At 64.8% G+C, this 19,349-nt stretch overlaps 1 protein-coding gene across 4 annotated transcripts in view; it reads left to right on the forward strand.

Annotated features, from left to right (window-relative positions):
• Nucleotides 1-19,349, forward strand: part of ZNF423 (zinc finger protein 423) — a 230,993-nt gene that overhangs the window by 129,594 nt on the left and 82,050 nt on the right. For 3 of the 4 annotated variants that reach the window (XM_036346629.1, XM_036346631.1, XM_036346632.1), the window contains 2 exons: nucleotides 2,187-5,407; nucleotides 10,126-10,210. In XM_036346629.1, the coding sequence (XP_036202522.1) occupies nucleotides 2,187-5,407; nucleotides 10,126-10,210 (3,306 nt within the window). The remainder of the gene's footprint in view (nucleotides 1-2,186; nucleotides 5,408-10,125; nucleotides 10,211-19,349) is intronic. The other variant, XM_036346630.1, reaches the window with a different exon arrangement.

A 19,349-nucleotide genomic window follows, 5' to 3' on the forward strand; every position in this document is an offset into this window, starting at 1 on the left:
TGAGTGCGTCTGAGCTCAGACAGCACAATAGTAACAGCGGGCCTGGGGCGGGTCCCCGCAGGTCCCCCCGCGGCCCCAGCTCCCGCCCCCTCGTCCCGTGGGCCCCTTTGTCTGCGCCCGGAGCCCAGCGAGCAGGGGCTGGGAGTTACCAGGGAGGCGGGCATTTCTAATCCGAGGTGCTGACGGCGCCTGCGTCTTTGCCGTCGGAAGCGCCCGTAATGTGAGACCCCCCGGGGGAGCAGGTGCTCACGCTGGGAGGGCGTTCGGGGAGGTGCCTGTGCCAGGCGGGGTGGCTGGGCTCCAGAGGTGGGGCGGCTGCCGGAGATGCGGGGCTTGGGGCCGGGAGCTTTGCCAGCCGTGCCTGCCGGCATCGGGCAGCCCTTCACACGGTCAGGGGGGTGCACGGGGCACCGGGGTGGGGGTGAGGCTTAGGAGCAGGCTCAGAGGCAGCCCCGAGGGACCCTGCCATCTCTTGAGGCCGGGGTTGGCCTGGGACAGCACAGGGAGCTGAGAGGGCCCGGTGTCCCTGTGAGCAGGAGTGCGACGGCGGTGAGGGTGTGTCTGCAGGGGAGTGTGCGTGAGTATGTGAGTGCGTGTGCATGCGTGTTTGTGTGCGAGCGGTAGTGCATGAATGGATGTGGATGCGTATGTGTGGGAGAATATGATCGTATGTGGTGTGAGTGCGTGTGCATGCGTGTTTGTGTGCGAGCGGTAGTGCATGAGTGGATGTGTATGTGTATGTGTGGGAGAGTATGATTGTATGTGGTATGAGTGTGTGCGTGCGTGTTTCTGTGTGAGCGGTAGTGCATGAGTGGATGTGTGTGTGGGGGAGAGGATGTGACCATACGTAATGTGTGAAGGTAGGTGTGGCTGTGTGTAGGTGAGTATGTGTGTGGGTGTAATCTGTGTGATTGTGGGTGCTGCGTGAGCTGTGAGCTGTGTGCGTGTGCATGCCGTGCCTGCCTGGGCCGGGATGTGGTCCCCCCGCCCTGCCCCCCGCAGCCCAGACACTCTGGCTGCGTCCGAGGCTGCCGCTGGCGGGGCCGTGCTTGATGTCCAGGTTGCAGAGCGAGGCCAGTGCGGCCAAATCTGTGCGGAGCAGCCTGCGGTCCGTTTCATTCGTTATGAAGTTTTAAATCCACCGGCGCCGCTTGAGCCTGGCACGCCCTCCTGCACCAGCGCTGGGCTTGCCGCGTCTCGGGGACCCTCCCTGGCTGCAGGTGCTGCGTCCTGTGTGCCTTTGTTCTCCCAGCAACAGCCAGTCCCTTGTTTGTCTCCTTTCCTCTGAGGCTGGGTGGGCCAGCAAGGGCGGGGGAGGAGGTGGGGGTGGCTCGGGCCCCCGGGAGGTGGGCCACACGGGGTGTTTGTGTGAGGAGAGCCCCGCCCCCCAGAGGATTGAAGGGCCCACGGGCTCTGAGCTCCGTGGCCACCTGGGTCCTGGCCCCTCCTCTACTCAGCCACCATCAGGCACCCCCTCATCCCCCGGGCTTGGGTCACCGTGGCGTCAAGGGAAGCAAAGAAAACAGCCCCTTAGCGTGGTTTGGGCTGGAAACCACAGACCCTCCTCCGTGGCCTCCGCCCGCTCCCGCGTGTGCCCTGGTGTCGATGCCACATGCCTGCGACTTCCCGCCTCGAGTGTGTCTGCCACCGGGCGGAGCCGCCCAGCTTCCTCGGGGTCCCCCATCCCCCATGACGTGGCGCAGCCCAGTTCGTGAGCATGCACCATGTTTCCTCGCCAAGGGTTGTCCATGCTCCCGGGACCAGTGAGAGGGCTTCCCGCCAGGGCAGGGGGTGGAGGGAGGGCACCCCGGGTCTCCATCAAGCGCTGCAATGTGTCTCATTTCCGGTGGCTCTGTCCCAGCGGCCCCTGCACCCCCTCAGGGAAGGGGCCAAGTCCTCCCTTTGCGCGGGGGCACCTTGTCCATCGAGGCCCAGGCAGGTGTCGCCGAGGGGAAGGGCACGGCCCCTCCATTTCCTGCCGCCGCCCCCCTGCCACCCCCTCTGCGGGCTGGAGGGCCCTCATGGCCACTGCCTTCCGGCCCCCCATCCCCCTCCGCCCCCGGCCGGCCAGCTGCAAGCCTCAGCCTCGCGGTGGAGACGCTGGCTCTGTCCTTGCCTCACGGCCGCCCTGGGAATCACCTCTAATCTGCTCTCCGCCTTCCCCCCCCCCGCCCCCCGCCCCGCAGATGCTGACGACGACCCGCAGCTCTCCTGGGTGGCCTCGTCTCCCTCCAGCAAGGATGTGGCGTCCCCCACGCAGATGATCGGAGATGGCTGCGACCTGGGCCTGGGTGAGGAGGAAGGGGGCACGGGCCTGCCGTACCCGTGCCAGTTCTGCGACAAGTCCTTCATCCGCCTGAGCTACTTGAAGCGGCACGAGCAGATCCACAGCGACAAGCTGCCGTTCAAGTGCACCTACTGCAGCCGCCTCTTCAAGCACAAGCGCAGCCGCGACCGCCACATCAAGCTGCACACGGGCGACAAGAAGTACCACTGCCACGAGTGCGAGGCGGCCTTCTCCCGCAGCGACCACCTCAAGATCCACCTGAAGACGCACAGCTCCAGCAAGCCCTTCAAGTGCTCGGTGTGCAAGCGCGGCTTCTCGTCCACCAGCTCGCTGCAGAGCCACATGCAGGCGCACAAGAAGAACAAGGAGCACCTGGCCAAGTGCGAGAAGGAGGCCCGCAAGGACGACTTCATGTGCGACTACTGCGAGGACACCTTCAGCCAGACGGAGGCGCTGGAGAAGCACGTGCTCACGCGGCACCCGCAGCTCTCCGAGAAGGCCGACCTGCAGTGCATCCACTGCCCCGAGGCCTTTGGCGACGAGAGCGCGCTGCTCGCCCACATCCACCAGGCCCACGCCCACCAGAAGCACAAGTGCCCCATGTGCCCCGAGCAGTTCTCCTCCGTGGAGGGCGTCTACTGCCACCTGGACAGCCACCGGCAGCCCGACTCCAGCAACCACAGCGCCAGCCCCGACCCCGTGCTGGGCAGCGTGGCCTCCATGAGCAGCGCCACGCCCGACTCCAGCGCCTCGGTGGAGCGCGGCTCCACCCCGGACTCCACCCTGAAGCCGCTGCGGGGCTCCAAGAAGATGCGGGAGGACGGGCAGGGCTGGTCCAAGGTGGCGTACAGCTGCCCCTACTGCTCCAAGCGGGACTTCCCCAGCCTGGCCGTGCTGGAGATCCACCTGAAGACCATGCACGCCGACAAGCCGCAGCAGAGCCACACGTGCCAGATCTGCCTGGACGCCGTGCCCACGCTGTACACGCTCAACGAGCACGTGCTCAAGCTGCACAAGAACCACGCCTCCCCCGCGCTGCCCTTCGGCGGCCTGTCCGCCTTCCACTGCAACTACTGCCCCGAGATGTTCGCCGACATCAACAGCCTGCAGGAACACATCCGCGTGTCCCACTGCGGCCCTGGCGCCACCCCGGCGGACGGCAGCAACGCCTTCTTCTGCAACCAGTGCTCCATGGGCTTCCTGACCGAGTCCTCCCTTACCGAGCACATCCAGCAGGCCCACTGCGGTGTGGGCGGTGCCAAGCTCGAGTCCCCCGTGGCGCGGCCCGCGCAGTCCTTCATGGAGGTCTACTCCTGCCCCTACTGCACCAACTCACCCATCTTCGGCTCCATCCTGAAGCTCACCAAGCACATCAAGGAGAACCACAAGAACATCCCGCTGGCCCACGGCAAGAAGTCCAAGGCCGAGCAGAGCCCCGTCTCCTCCGACGTGGAGGTGTCGTCCCCGAAGCGGCAGCGGCTGGCGCTGAGCGCCGACGCCATCTCCAACGGCGAGTACCCCTGCAACCAGTGCGACCTCAAGTTCTCCAGCTTCGAGAGCTTCCAGACGCACCTGAAGCTGCACCTGGAGCTGCTGCTGCGGAAGCAGGCCTGCCCCCAGTGCAAGGAGGACTTTGACTCCCAGGAGTCCCTGCTGCAGCACCTGACGGTGCACTACATGACCACGTCCACCCACTACGTGTGCGAGAGCTGCGACAAGCAGTTCTCCTCGGTGGACGACCTGCAGAAGCACCTGCTGGACATGCACACCTTCGTGCTCTACCACTGCACCCTGTGCCAGGAGGTCTTCGACTCCAAGGTGTCCATCCAGGTGCACCTGGCGGTGAAGCACAGCAACGAGAAGAAGATGTACCGCTGCACGGCCTGCAACTGGGACTTCCGCAAGGAGGCCGACCTGCAGGCGCACGTCAAGCACAGCCACCTGGGCAACCCGGCCAAGGCGCACAAGTGCATCTTCTGCGGGGAGACCTTCAGCACCGAGGTGGAGCTGCAGTGCCACATCACCACGCACAGCAAGAAGTACAACTGCCGCTTCTGCAGCAAGGCCTTCCACGCCATCATCCTGCTGGAGAAGCACCTGCGCGAGAAGCACTGCGTGTTCGACGCCGCCGCCGAGAACGGCACGGCCAACGGGGTGCCCCCGGGCGCCGCCGCCGCCAAGAAGGCCGAGCCGGCCGACCTGCAGGGCATGCTGCTGAAGAACCCCGAGGCGCCCAACAGCCACGAGGCCAGCGAGGACGACGTGGACGCGTCGGAGCCCATGTACGGCTGCGACATCTGCGGGGCGGCCTACACCATGGAGGTGCTGCTGCAGAACCATCGGCTGCGGGACCACAACATCCGGCCCGGCGAGGACGACGGCTCGCGCAAGAAGGCCGAGTTCATCAAGGGCAGCCACAAGTGCAACGTGTGCTCGCGGACTTTCTTCTCGGAGAACGGGCTCCGGGAGCACCTGCAGACGCACCGGGGCCCCGCCAAGCACTACATGTGCCCCATCTGCGGCGAGCGCTTCCCCTCGCTGCTCACGCTCACCGAGCACAAGGTGACCCACAGCAAGAGCCTCGACACGGGCACCTGCCGCATCTGTAAGCTGCCGCTGCAGAGCGAGGAGGAGTTCATCGAGCACTGCCAGATGCACCCCGACCTGCGCAACTCGCTCACCGGCTTCCGCTGCGTGGTCTGCATGCAGACGGTCACCTCCACGCTCGAGCTCAAGATCCACGGCACCTTCCACATGCAGAAGCTGGCGGGCAGCTCGGCCGCGTCCTCCCCCAACGGCCAGGGCCTGCAGAAGCTCTACAAGTGCGCGCTGTGCCTCAAGGAGTTCCGCAGCAAGCAGGACCTGGTGAAGCTCGACGTCAACGGGCTGCCCTACGGCCTCTGCGCCGGCTGCATGGCCCGCAGTGCCAACGGACAGGTGGGCGGCCTGGCCCCGCCCGAGCCCGCCGACCGGCCCTGCGCCGGCCTCCGCTGCCCCGAGTGCAGCGTCAAGTTCGAGAGCGCCGAGGACCTGGAGAGCCACATGCAGGTGGACCACCGCGACCTCACGCCGGAGACCAGCGGGCCCCGGAAAGGCACCCAGACGTCCCCCGTGCCCCGGGTAAGTGCGGCCGCCCGAGCCTGACCCCGGCGCCTTGGGGCCCGGCTGGTCCCCACGGGAGCCCCCACGCTGAGCTCTGCAGTGGCCCCGAGGAGCAGCTCGCTCATGCCGCGGGCAGGTGGTGAGTTTAGTATGAGCCCCGTGTCGCCAGGGCCCCTCCAGCATTATGACACGCGTACATTATTGATCTCTCCGAGCCTCATTTGCCAAGAGCTTGTCTGGGAAAGGGAGGTCATTGTCTTGGCTGATGCATTGTGAGGGCCCGTGATGTCGGCCCATGACGTCATCGGGGGAAGGGCCGGCGCAGTGCGTGTTCCCGTCGTCAGTCGCGCAGGGCGTGCTCCAACCCTCCCGTCGTGTGGTGCCCGGTGAGGGCTCCCGTCGTAGCGCCGTCATCCTTGTGATGGATGGGGAGGGCTTCTTCCCGGCGGGGTGGTCTCAAGGGGAAAGCCGCTTTGCTTTCCCAGCTTTAGATCCAGGAGTCTTGACAACTCACAGAGGTAATATCCCCATCGAGGCCGGGCCTGGCATTCAGGACTCAGGCATGCTGGCTCTAACCACTGGCCAGTACCATCCGCGGCAGCATCAGTATAGTCAGTGCAGTTGCTGGTACATGAAGGCTCTAGAAATGGTCCCGCTTACTGTTATCAATAACGATCCATTGACTGATTGATTGATTGATTCATTCATCAAATTTGTCTTGAGTGTCCATTATGTTTGGTTGCCTAGCAGCCAAGGAGTCAGAAATGGACCCTGCCATGGGAGGTCCCAGACCAGGGGAGCCACAGGCCCATAACCAGGGGTTTCAACGAGGCAGCGGCGTCCGGGCTACCGGAGGGTCCACACGGGCTCTGGGGACAGCCGCCAGGGGGCACCTGATGGCGGGTCTGGAGCCGGCAGGGCCCTCGGGTGTCAGACAGGACGGGCTGGGGATCCCCATGGACTCAGGTTGTCTTGTTCCCAGATCGATGCCAAGCACACCCCAGGGGTGTCTCCCCCTGGAGGCCACTGTTGGTGCCGCCGGCAGGGAGGTGGGATTTAGGGGAGGCCCCCAGACACAGGAGCCTGTGGGGAGACGGGGATGTTTGCTGTTGTGGGCTCAGAACTGGGGCCTGGGCCCGGGGACACCGAGGGGGGAGCCGGTGAGGGAATGAGGAGGCGGGAGAGAGGGAAGGCAGACTCCGCAGTGGGAGGCACTTTGGGGGTCCCTGGCCCAGCTCCCCGAGCTAGGTCCTGATCGTGGCCCTTCCTGGCCACTGCTGCCCAGCTCTGTCCTCAGCCTCAGCGCGCTGGCCGGCCGGCGTGGGAGGGCTTGGGAGCATCTGGGCCTGACGTCAGGGGCCTGGGTTGCCATCTCCTCTCCACCTGTGACTTTTTTATTTTTGAGGATATTTTTCCATTGACTTTTTGAGAGTGGAAGGGAGGGGGGACAGAAAGAGAGAAGCGTCGATCTGAGAGAGACACATCAGTTGGTTGCCTCCTGCACGAACCCCAGCTGGGGATCGAGCCTGCAACCAAGATATGTGTCCTTGACCGGTATTCCGTCTGCAGGCTGATGCTCTGAGCCGAACGGGCCAGGGCCCCACCCATGACTTGACGGCTCTGGACCTCTGTCCTCCCCGTCAGGCCAGCGGGTACTAGAAACAAGAGTGGTCAGAGCAGTAGCGTCCTTCCCCACAGCAGACACTGGGGGCCACTCGGGGTGTGTATCCGCTCTGACGGGCCAGGGCCTGCTCCCCATCAGGGGTTGAATACGGTGCCTCATTCCCGGGCTGTGTTTTGCGCCGAGGATGGTGCGCGCATGGCGGACGCCCCTGTCATTTTCCTGTGGGTAATCACCACGGCCGTGTGTGGGGACGAGGATGCCCACGGCTTCATCCATTCGGTGCTCCCAGAGCTCACGGACAGACGAGGAGACGGGCTCAGGACAGTCAAGAAGAGGGCCTCGAGCCCCCGCTTTCGAGAGGCAGAGACGGGCTGTGAGCCAGGTGATAGGCGGTGCCACAGCCCGGCTTGACCCACACGGAGCCCATCCTGGTTACAAGACGGGCGAGGCCGGCGGGGGCGGGGCCTGGGGTGGTCACCCCCATGCTCTGGCTGGGCCCTGCTCTGCCCCCTCCCAGGTGCACCCGGCCCCATCCCTGTCTCTGGCACTGCCCGCCACGGCGCTGGGGCTGCTGGAGCCGCCTCCTTCCCTGTCTCAGCCCTGGACCCCACATCCAGTACCGCTTCCTAAAGCCCCCACTGTGTAGGTATCGGTTCTTATATTGTTTCCATGGCAACAACCTGGGAGCCTTGCTGCGACCTCTGCCTTGGCAGAGAGAGGACCCAGGCCCAGAAAGGGGGCGCCGTGGACCCCAGGACGCACAGCTGTGCGAGGCGGCGCCGCCGGGTCAGACCCGAGGGGCCCTGTTGGCGGCGCCCGGCTGGCCTTCCTGCTTGCGGCCAGGCCTGTGGGAGAGGAGGTGAGCGGGCGATCCCAGCGCGAGGCCCCGGGCAGATGGGCCGTGCGCAGACAGGAGCGAGACAAAGCCCGGCACCTCCCCGCTGAGGGCGCCGTCTCCGGGGCCTGGCCCCCTGCCTGGGCACGCCCGGGGGCAGGGGCCCAGCTGTCTGCCAGCCCCCCCCCGCCCCCTCCCTCCCCCAGGACTCACGCAGGCAGGAGCAGACTCTGGGGGCTGCGAGGGGCTTGGGGGCTGGCAGGCTGGGACCCTCGGGAGCGTATCCATAGCAACCAGCTCTCGGAGGACTGGGTTCCCGTGGGGCCGAGGCTGCTGTTGGCTAGAGCGTGAAGCATTGAGGTTTCCGCCTCCCCCTCTGTGTATGGGTAATAACAGCATCACCCCGACTCCAGGCCACGGTGCCAAGGGGGCGACGGGGGTGCTTTCCCACGCTCTCCCTGAGTGGGAACAGGCGTCCCGATCAGAGGGCTCGCCCCGGCCACACCACCTTCCTGCCGCCTGGACCAGAGCCGTCCTCAGTGGTCTGGGGCCTGGAGCCCCGGACGGCAGCTCAGACAGGGGGCTCCGGAGGGAGCCTGCCGGGCCTGAATCCCGGCGCGGGGCTGTGGCCAAGTGGCTTAGCCTCTTGGAACTCCACGTTCTCAGCCCTGCGGCGAGCTTGCGGCGATGGAGCGTTCCGAGTAGACAGTGCCTGCACACAGTAGGTGCTCAAGAAATGTGAGCTGTGGTCGCCGTCCTGGACCTCAGCAGCTCTGCTGTCTGTCCTTCCCCTCGCCTGCCCTCCTGACCCCGTGTCCGCATCCTCTGTGTTCTCCTGCCCAGGTCTCGGCGGCTGCGCGGGGCCAGGCTGGGGAGGCAGCCCGGCTTGGGCCCCGGGGCTCAGCGTTGCTTCTCCTGGGCCCCTGCCCGCCCCCCGGGGAAGCGGCAGGTGGCAAAGGAGCTGCTCTGAATGCCAAGCTCTGTGTGCGGTTGTCGCCCGGCGGGGCTGAGGCTCTGGAGGAGGGGGCGTCTCCTGGGGATGGAGAAGGGGAGACAGACCGAGAGGAGGTGTTGGGGCGAGGAGGGGGTGGCCAAGGTTGCAGCGGGAAATCCAGGGTGAGAGAGAGAGAGAGAGAGAGAGAGAGAGAGAGACCTCACCTGCTTCTCCCTGTGCTTGTCCCCCCAGCCTGGGGACCGGCAGCCCCACCAGTGCCCTCTGCTCGGACATGGGCGTCCCAGCCGTGCAGGCAAGGCCACGGGGCCGTCTTTGTGCCGGGCCGCTGGGTCCACGCGCACCGTCGCGGGTGTGCTGTGGTGAGCCTGTGTGTGTGCGTGTGCATGCCTGTGTGTGAGTGCACACGTGGGCACGGGAGTCTGCAGGAATGGTCACGGGGTGCGGATCTGGGTGGGGCTGTGCACACGGGGCCAGAGGCTGCTGGTGCATCTCGGGATGGGGAGAGGATGGGCGTGGCTATGAGGGTTCCAGGGAGGGTGCCGAAGCTGTTTAGGGACGAGACTGGATGTGTCAGCCTGAGTGAGCTTGTGGTCTTCTCTCCGTGGAGGGTGTGGCGTCCGTGTACCTGTGATGTGGGGAGCTGGTTGTCGTGTGGGGTGTGGGGGTGTGTTCAAGGGGGCTTGTGTGTCACTGGAGATTGGGGTGAGGGTGAGCATGGGGTGTACATGTGTGTTGCATGTCTGTGTGTGTCCTCATGTGCATATCCGACCCTGTGTAGATGGCTGGCTGGATAGAGGTGTGTGTGTGTGTGTGTGTAAGTAGGTAGGTGGACAGATGGGTGGATGAATGGGTGAAGAGGAGGATGGGTGGGTGAATGGGTGAAGAGGAGATGGGTGGGTGGGTGGAGGATGGGTGGTGAATGGGTGAAGAGGAGATGGGTGGGTGGGTGGAGGATGGGTGGGTGAATGGGTGAAGAGGAGATGGGTGGTGAATGGGTGAAGAGACAGAGGGTAGGTAGGTGGAGGATGGGTGGATGGCCTGGCACACCCTCCCGCGGGGCAGCCTCCCTCAGCTTCCTCGCGTGACCGTGGGAGGGGGCAGGTCCGCAGGCCTGGCAGGGAGCTGCTGCTCTGGATGCAGCCCGACCCCATTCCCGGGCTGCAGAGCTGGTTCAGAACAGGCAGGAGGAACACGGCCCAGAGCGGCCCCGGGGGGACCAGAGCCATCGGGGAACCCCGAGTGAGCGGGGCTGCGGACCTCCTTCCTCTGCTCACACCTCCCTCCCGCCTGTCTGACTCCTGCCTGTTTCGGTTTCCAAACAGAAAAAGACCTACCAGTGCATCAAGTGCCAGATGACCTTCGAGAACGAGCGCGAGATCCAGATCCACGTGGCCAACCACATGATCGGTAAGGGGGCTGCGCCGGGGCCGCGGGCCGCCGTTCCTGTCCTCCCGCCGCCGGCCCTGAGGGTGAGGGGGGACATGGCCGCTGTGGCGGGGCATTTCGGGTGGGAGAGCGAGGGCCGGCCCTGGGCTCCTTCACATCCAGCCTCCGGCCCCGGCTCCGCTCCCATCACAGTCCCACCTGTGACAGCCTCTTCACCCCCCGGCCTCAGTTTCCCTCCGTGTCTGGGACGAAGTGCTTTCCCGCGGTCAGGCACTCGGGCCTCGTGCTTCCGCGTCGTACGTCATGACGTTGAGCAGACTTGACGGCTCACATCTCCCACTGAGCGGGCGGGTCCCTCGGGCACATGTCCGACAGGACACTCACGGACTCACGCAGCGTCTCCCTGTTCCCCTTCAAGAGGTTTGGACTCCGCAAAACCCTCCTTCCCGGGAGGGAGCTTTCCGCGGCCCGGGGCCCCACGCGGCCCGAGGTGTGGGTGTGGAGGGAAGCTGTGAGTCTCACGTGCCTTCCGTGGGTGGGCGCGGTCCCCTGGCAGGAGCCCTGGGAGAGAGGGCCCGGCTGGGCTCCCCCTGAGCGAAGGGCGCGTGGGGAGGGGTGGCGGCGTGGACTCGGAGCCTACGGTCCTGGTGTCCTGGGTCTCAGGTGCAGGTGTGGCCGCCTTCTCCAGGCCCCTGCCGTCTGAGAAGAGGGGGTCAGTCTCGCCTTGAGCTTCCTGATGATCACTTCCTCCCTCCTTCTCTTCCTCTGAATCTTTTCATTGGAGTCTTAACAGCAGCCACGCCTCAGAGGAGTTTTGTAAAACCTTTAAATGACGGTGTGCATAAAAAAACAGCCACGGATGGTACCGCGAATGCGTTCTCACAAACCGAGCACACCTGTGTGTGTGCCACCCGCTGAGGCCGGCCTTTCCTGCACCCAGAACCCCCTGCCTGGCCCTCCCCCACCCACAGGTCACCCCCATCCTGGTGACTAGCAGCTTAGGTTGCTCTGGCCTGTTTTGCACTAAATGAGTTCATAGCGTCTCCTCTAGTTTGTATCCGGTGTCTTTTGCTCGTTCATGTGAGCGCCTGTGACTGGACAGGGCTCCTTTTCACGGGTGTGTAATATTCCACACGTGACCGCATCGCCATCCATCCGCTCGCGATGGACACCTGGGGAGCTTGCATTCTGAGTTGTTTCCATTCATGTGCTGCCGTGAGCATCCCTGTAGGTGCCGGGTGAACGTGTGCGTGCCGTTTTCAGTGGCCAGTGGCCGTCTCTAGGGCTGGCTGGGTGGGTCACGGCTGGGAGTCGGCTCGCCTTCGGTGGGTGTGACAACTTTCCAAAGTGGCTGTCTGACAGCATGCTCCCCCAGCGGCTGAGAGAGTGACCACATCGGTGCTCAGGGCGAGTCTGGCCCCTGGTGCCCCCGCCCCCCCCCCCACCAGCTCCAGCATCGCTGTGCTCAGTGGGTGCAGGGGCCCAGCATCCCAGGGACCAGGAGCGGGCCCCCCGAAGGCGCTGACCCTGACCTTGTGTGTGGTGGGGCTCCCCCGAGGTGAGGGGACGCCAGGGGCCCAGGACAGGCAGGCAGGGCCCTGAGAGTTGGGCCTGACAGGGGGACTGGCGGCTTTCTCATTTCCTCCGTTTGAAAGCCCCCTGTCGAGGAAGGAAACTGCCCGTCCGTCACGGCCGCCGAGAGCGCGTCCGGGTGTCGGGAGGTGCAGGTGAGGACGTCTGCAGGCGTGGGCCTGGACAGGCGCCCGCGCTTCTGCTTGTGAGCGTGAGGGGCGCGGCGTGCCCGGCTAATGGGCCCGCAGCAATTTCAGAGGCGCCCCCTCTCGGGCGCCTCGCCTCCCCTTGGTGGGGAGCCTGGAAGCTGCCTGGCATCTTCAGGTGGCAGGAGAGGGCCCCCTCTTTTTAAAATATTTTTAAAAATATATGTTAATTGATTTCAGAGAGGAAGGGAGAGGGAGAGGGAGAGAAACATCAAGGATGAGAGAGAAGCATGGACCGGCTGCCCCCTGCACGCCCCTCACTGGGGATGAGCCCGCAACCCAGGCATGTGCCCTGACCGGGAATCGAACCGTGACCTCCTGGTTCCTAGGTCGACCCTCAACCACGGAGCCCCGCCGGCTGGGTGAGAGGTTTCCTCTCGACTAGGGTATTGGGTGATGTGAAAGGAGAAATGATGGGCCTGTGTGTGAGTGGGGGGCTGGGCGTCAGGGTCCCGCCTGGAGGGGGACAGGGACCCTCACCCGCACCTGCTCTGCCGTGCTGTCTGCTGGCCGGGGAGCCAGAGGCCCGAGAGCAGGCAGCAAGGAGCTGTGGTCTCAGAGCTGAGGTTTCACCCCAGGCGAGACGTTTCTACACTAGCAGAAGGCCTCACCATGCAGGCCCTGGGTACGTGACCCCATGGGAGCTGTACCCCCTCTGGGTCTAGCCTGCCCTCCCCCAACTCGCCCTCCCCTGGCCACGCCCAGTCGATTGAGCCAAGACCATGGGCTGAGCACCAGCGACGTGTGAGTGCTGGGTGGGCTCTGTGGGCGTTAGAGGGCGAAGGGGACACAGTCCCTGTCCCTTCCCGCGTCGCCTAGAAGTCGCCACAGCAGACCCCGCGCAGCGAAGGGCGGCGGTCACGTCGGGTGAGGGTGTAGCAGGGGCCATGGCTGAGCCCTCGTGTGCCAGGCCCCCTGTGCAGGTGCCGCTCCTCCATCTCCCAGAGGAGGCTGTCTGCCCCGCCCACCTCCTCCCAGCCAGGACCCCAAGGAGCCAGGGCCTGAATAAAAGCCGGAACAGCCCGGCTGGTGTGGCTCAGTGGGTGAGCGTTGACATATGAACCAGGAGGTCACAGTTCTATTCCCGGTCAGGGCACATACCCGGCTTTCTTGTTCGATTCCCAGTGGAGGGCGTGCAGGAGGCAGCCGATCCATGATTCTCTCTCATCACTGATGCTTCGATCTCTCTCTCTCCCTCTCCCTTCCTTTGTGAAATCAGTAAAAAAATATTAAAAAGGACGCAGAGGGCAGGCCCCCCTCTGTGTGTGGCCCCACCAGGGCCTGTGGTGGGAGAGACCCCACTCGGCAGCAGCTGGGTCTGTGTGTCCCAGCCCCCACCAGTCCCTGCTGTGTTTGAAGGGGATGCTTTGTGTCCCCAACCTGGTCCCTGTGGGCACCTGAGTGTGCAACCTTGGGCTTATGCACTAGGGAGCCACGGAAGGTTCTGGAGCAGGGTGTCGCCTGGACATGGCCGCGTGCTGCAGGGCTGTCTGCCTGGCGGCTGTGCCGAGGAGGGTGGGAGAGGACAGAGGCCGCCTGGGCTGGCCCAGGGGTGAGGGCATGAGACGGTGGGGGCTGGGGACAGAGAGGAGGGAGGTGAGCGGCTATATTTGGCTGTGCCGTGTGCCTCGTCGGCCCTGGTGGCTGGGAAGGTGGCAGGGCTGACAGTGGGAGGTGTGACTGGAAGAGAGCCAGGCTCCAGGGCCCTGGCGGGGGGCGGAGGAGGCTCTGTAGTTCCAGTAGAAACTGTTGGGGCCCAGCTCCCTGTGGACAGCTTCCCCTGCTAAGTGGCCGGGCCCAGCGTGGCCGCCTGGAGCTGGCGGCAGGCACCAGGGGGACTGGGCGGGTAGAGCGGCCCGTTCAGCGTGGCGGCCTTCTCGTAAACCCGGGGCCTGGGGTCTGAGAGGCCTCCCCGAGGGCCCGGCTGCCGGAGACTCCCCGGGGGACGCTAAACGGGCCTGTTTATAGCGCGGCCTCTCCGTGGCTGTGCAGCCTCCGGCCGGGAGTTACGATAACTCGGGGACACAGACCCGTCGTCTTGGAAACGCATCCCCCGTACCCCTCCCCGGCGGCAGCTGACCGGGCAGTGGTGTGGAGCTCACAGATGGGGGAGGGGCTTTTGAAATCTTCTTGGCACTGGGGTCTCCTTTGAGTCCCCCTCCCCTCTGGGCTTCCCCCAGCTTTTAGGGCCCCCCCCGAACCCCCTGCAGCCACTTCACACATTTGCGACAGCGCACAGCTCTGTCTTGCTGCCTCCTGCCCGCGTGGCCTGGCTCTGCCCAGCCGCCCATCCCCACCTCCCATCAGCCCCCCACAGCCCCCGCCCCCCCAGATGCTGGGAGCATGGCCACCCCGGGCTCCCCGGGGCCCTCGAGCAAGGGCTGAAGGAGAGGCTTGTGGGCGCTGGGCAGAGGCAGGCCCTCCGGTGGCTGGAGAAGGAGTTGGCCCTGGTGTGTTGAACATGTACCAGATATGTGCGAGGCGTGTGCAGCCCTCCCAGGGCACTGGGGGCCTCAGACTCCCAGGAGGAGATTTGCGGGGGGAGACCTGCCCCCCATCCGCCTGTGGACATCTCTCTTCTCAGCCCCTGTGGATGAGCGGCTGGGTTCGGGGTCTGAGAATGTGTCCTTGAAAGAATGAACTTGCTGTGACCTGGGTGGGCCCCCCAGGGAGGGAGTGATCGGCTGTGGGCCCTGGTGTCCTTGCTTAGGGCTCTGTGGGCCCCGGGGGAGCCGAGGAGGGTCAGGTGGGAAGGGACCGGCCTTGGAAACCTCGTCAGGAACGCCTGCCTGCTGCGTCCCTTGAAAGGGGCGTGGGCCTTCGGGCCAGCAGCCGGGCCCTCCCCGGGGCGTCGGTCATCCTGGGTTCGGGGCTTTCTCTGTCCCCTCAACCCCTTTCCTGGCGCCTCTGCAGGGCCGAGCTTTGTTGTGGGCGGTGAAGGGGTGGAGGCGTGTGGATTGGCCTCTGACCCGCTGCTCAGGCCGCCCCTCCGTGCCGGGCCGGGGTCCTTGTCTGTCTTCTCTCAGCGGCAGGATGGGCCCTGGTCTACCTGGGGCGGGTCTGCTCAGAGTGTGTGCGTGTGTGCGCGCGTGCGTGTTTGTGTATGTGTGCGCGCGCGCGTGTGTTTGTGTGTTTGCATGTGTGTGTGTGCGTGTGTGTGTGAGAGAGAGCGAGAGCGCGTGCTTTTCTGCCTTCTAAGTCTCCAAGGAGCCCCTCCCCGTGCCACCTGCAGAGCCCCCTCTCCCCATGGAGTTCGGTGCAGGTTCAGGAGCCGCCCTGTCAGGATCCTAAGCTGTGCAGGGAGCCTGTAACCAGCTCTTCACTCCTTGCTACACCCCACCTCCCTCAAGAGGGCACAGTCGCCTTCCCCCTTCACAGCCCTGGGGCTCGGGTGCCAGCTGTGAGCGCAGCCCGGGCCTCGCCCACTCAGAGTGCATGGCCCCGCCAGCCCCTGCTCCTTCTCATCGCGCCCTGGTGAGGACGCGGGCTCGGGGTGGTGCTGGCGTTTCTCTCAGTCGCCCCGTCACCGGGCGGAGGCGAGGAAACACCGCTCAGGGGACCCTTTGGGCCTCCTGTTCTGGGTGCCGGGCCGTCGGAAAGTTTTGTCATCAGCACATCTGTCCTTTGTCGCACGGCGGGTGGCCTGTCAGGCAGCGAACGGAAAATGGACGCCTGTTCGTCCACCTGCCCGCTGGGCTGTCTCCAGGCCTCTGGGACCCTCGGGCTCGTCTCCTGGACGGGCGGGCGCTCTGCTCTGTCCCAAGTCGCTGGCAGATCCGATGTGATGTCCGTGGCGGCTGGTGTCTGGGTTGAGGTCAGCGGTGAGGGCGTGGGGGCCCAGCCGGGGGGTTGCCGACGGTGGCTGTCTCCTGCCTGCCTGCCTTGCCTGTGTTCTCTGACCTGCTTTTTGCTACTTGCCCTCTGCCCACATCCGGATCTTGCAGCGCAGACATCTGAATAACATGAGAAAACCCCAGGGCCTTTAGTCTCCATCGGGTGCCTTGCTATCAAAAGCTGCTTCCGGCACCAGGCCCCCCTGTGCCTGGCCCAGCCCCAGGGCTCCCCTCGCCCGGCCCCTGCTCCTGGCGAGCCTCAGGGGTGGGCCCGCATCTGGAGGACTTGGGGGGTGAGGGAGGGTGGGGGCTGGGTACTTCCTTACTCTTTTGTGTAAGTTACTCAGTGATGGATTGCTTACCCCTCTTCTCTGTGGCCACGGTGCCCTCGGATATGGAGGGAGAACCCGCTCCGTCATTTGTGCGAAATGACCATTCAGGGCCCTGTGTTAGAAAGCGAAGACTTCCGCCCTCACCGGTTTGGCTCAGTGGATAGAGCGTCGGCCTGCGGACTGAGGGGTCCCGGGTTTGATTCCGGTCAAGGGCATGTGCTTTGGTTGCGGGCACATCCCCAGTGGGGTGTGTGTGTGTGTGTGCAGGAGGCAGCTGGTCGATGTTTCTAACTCTCTATCCCTCTCCCTTCCTCTCTGTAAAAAATCAATAAAATATATTTTTTTTTTTTTAAAAAAGAAAGAAAATGAAGATTTCTGCCGGCCGCTGTGGCTCGGTGGTTGAGTGTCGACCTATGAACCAGAAGTTCATGGTGCGATTCCTGGTCAAGGGCACATGCCCGGGTTGCAGACTCAATCCCCAGTAGGAGGTGTGCAGGAGGCAGCCCATCCATAATTCTCTCTTGTCATTGATGTTTCTCTCTCTCTCTCTCTCTCTGAAATCAATAAAAAACTTTTTTTAAAAAAGAAAGAAAATAAAAACTTCCAAGATCAAGCTATGAGACCAAGTTCAGGGCCCTTAACGCAGGCCCCTGTGCGGCCACACACGTCACGCACCCACGAAACCAGTGCTGCTTGGAGGCAAGATTCTTTGAGTGGCAGGAAGCCCTGAGGACTTGGCTGTGTGGGGTGTGCTTCTGCAGGTCTCGGGCTGCACAACTCCAGGGGGCGCCATGCACACCGTCTACATGGGGCGCTGCCTCCTGGGGGTCCCCCAGCCAGACCCTGCCAGGGGCGGGACCCCGAGCCCCCAGACCTGCCCCGCCTCCGCGGGTGCAGATTCTCCCTCCACCCGGGTGCTGGGGCCTCCCCTCCCACCCTCCCTCTCTCCTTGGCGTTTCGGGGACACGTTCCTCCGCGGAACCGAGGTGCCAGGCTCCGTGCGGGCGCTGCTGGGGCCGCTTCCGCTCCTCCGTGCCGCGCGCCCGCCGGCGGCTCCGCTGCTAACCTTTGGGGTTTGCGCGTAAAATAGAAACTCGCTTTGTAGGTCAGTTTGTCAGTAATTTTGGCAGCTGTGGGGCCACCGAGGGAACGAGGCTCGGTTCCCACTTGTCTCTCCTGCTCGGTTTGGAGCCTTGAGCAGAGCCCTTCCCGGGAGGCGCGCTCACCCCTGCCGGAAGCGCGAGCCCGCTTTCCCTGACCTGGTTTCCAGCCGGCAGGAGCCGTCCTGCCTGCTGCGAGCACGGGGCCCGGAGAAGGAATCGGGTCTGCACCAGCCCGCCCAGCCTTCGGCCCCGGCCTTGCTTTCTTGGGCAGGTGGCACTTGGGGGAGGCCGCGAGGAGTAGACGTTTCTGCCGAACCTGCCACTCGCCTGAGCCTCCCTTTGCCCTCTGTGACCTGCCGCTGGCCCTCCTGGCCCTGCACAACCCCTCCTGTCCTCCATCCCCCAGCCCCCAGCCTGGGCTGTGGACATTCTGGGCATCTTCCACCATGATAAGCTCCCGGTGCCCAGCTATGTGCCCCCTGCTGCAGGGGAGAGGGGGTGGTGAGCAAGTCCTCGTCAGACCCTGCCTCCAAGGGCCTGACGGTGAGGCTGGTGGGATTGGTTGTCAGAGAGAACGGTGTTCAGGGAGTGCTCAGATAGGTGCCTGGAGAAGTCCGGGAGGGCTTCCTGGAGGAGGCGGTGAGGCCCTGGACTCTGGGCCCTCCCCCCTCTCTCTATTATTTGGGGGGCCCCTGCGGAGCACTTTGGAACAGAGCATCTCTAGTTCAGGACAGGAAGTGGGAAAGCCCATCCCACTCAGACAGTAATTCGGCTCCAAATGCGTGTGTGGGACCTGCCGCCAGGACCTGAGTGGATTCGGAGCTCGTCCAAGACCCCACGGTCATCCTGAGGCTGCAGAGTGAGGGCTCCAGGCGGGTTGAGTGCCAGGGGAGGGGACTGCAAGGAGGGAGAAGAGAGCAGATTGGGGCCTGGGGGAGCTCCCAGGTGTCTCAAGGAGTGAGACCCTGGCTCCTGGCTCCAGGCCCCTCCGAGAAGGCAGGTGCCTGGGGGCACCACCGGCTGCTCCGTTAGGTCCAAAGCCCTGAGTGCTCCCTGGGGTACGGAGGCGGCTCCCGTCTCCCTGGACAGGCCCCTGGGTTGATGTCTGCACAGAGCACTGCCTTTGGGGGCTGGGGGAGCATCTGTAGGGAAGGAGCAGTGGGGCGGCAGAGGCCGCATTCCAGCCCGTCCTCCCCCCACGTGCCAGGCCCTGCCACGGGGACTGTACCACGTAATTCTCACATCAACCCTCCAGGCACACCCTATTCTCCCATTTTATGGATGGGAACATTGAGGACCGCAGCGGAGGGGATACCTGCTCGGCAGGAAGCGGTCAGAGCAGGGTCAGGACCCAGGTGGGCTCTACCACGTGCCACGCCACCCCCCTGTGGTCACGGAGCCTCTCACCCACAGAGCTGCTGCCTACAGGGCGGCGTTCACTGGACACTTTCCAGCTGCCTATTCCGGGTGTTTCCGGCGGCCACCTCCGCCCGAGGGATCTCACCCGGGGCTGCAGGTCCAGCCTCCAAATCCCACCCATGTGGCCTGCAAGATTACCCTCCCCCCTCCCGGTTCCCTTCCTCCTTCCCTTTTTCTGTAAACACCGACGCGGAGAAATTCGTGGATCACACGGCCACGCGAGGACCGCCGGCCCAGGCCGCTGCGCACTAGGGGATGTCCTGAAATGAAGCCGGGAGCGCGGGCCGGCCGCAGCCCTCCTGAGCGATGATGATTTATTTCGGGAACGTGGCCGTCATTAGTATCCTCCGTGTCGGAGCCGCGCGCCGGCCGGGTCTGCGGCGGGTCTGCGGCCGAGGGAGCCTTCGGGGCCATTACCAGCTAATGGCTCAGTGTGGGCGAAGGAGGCCGCCGTCAATCTCCGCGCTGGCGGGTAATAAACGCGCCGGTCCCTTCCCGCTCCCGCCCGGGGCGCGGCTCACCGGCTCCTGCTCCGGTCCCAGGCCCGGCTTCGTCCCCCTGCCCCGGGGGCCTCCCGCGTCCCTCCTCAGCCTGGAGAACGGAGGCCGAGAAGAGGCCCAGGACGGCGTCCACCTGGCCCAGAATTTAGAAGCCCAGGCTCGCTTGGGGGCTCTTGGTTCTGCGGGCTTGGTGTT

The sequence above is a fragment of the Myotis myotis genome, unplaced genomic scaffold (genome assembly GCF_014108235.1).
Source record: "Myotis myotis isolate mMyoMyo1 unplaced genomic scaffold, mMyoMyo1.p scaffold_m19_p_19, whole genome shotgun sequence".
Classification (NCBI taxonomy): domain Eukaryota; kingdom Metazoa; phylum Chordata; class Mammalia; order Chiroptera; family Vespertilionidae; genus Myotis; species Myotis myotis.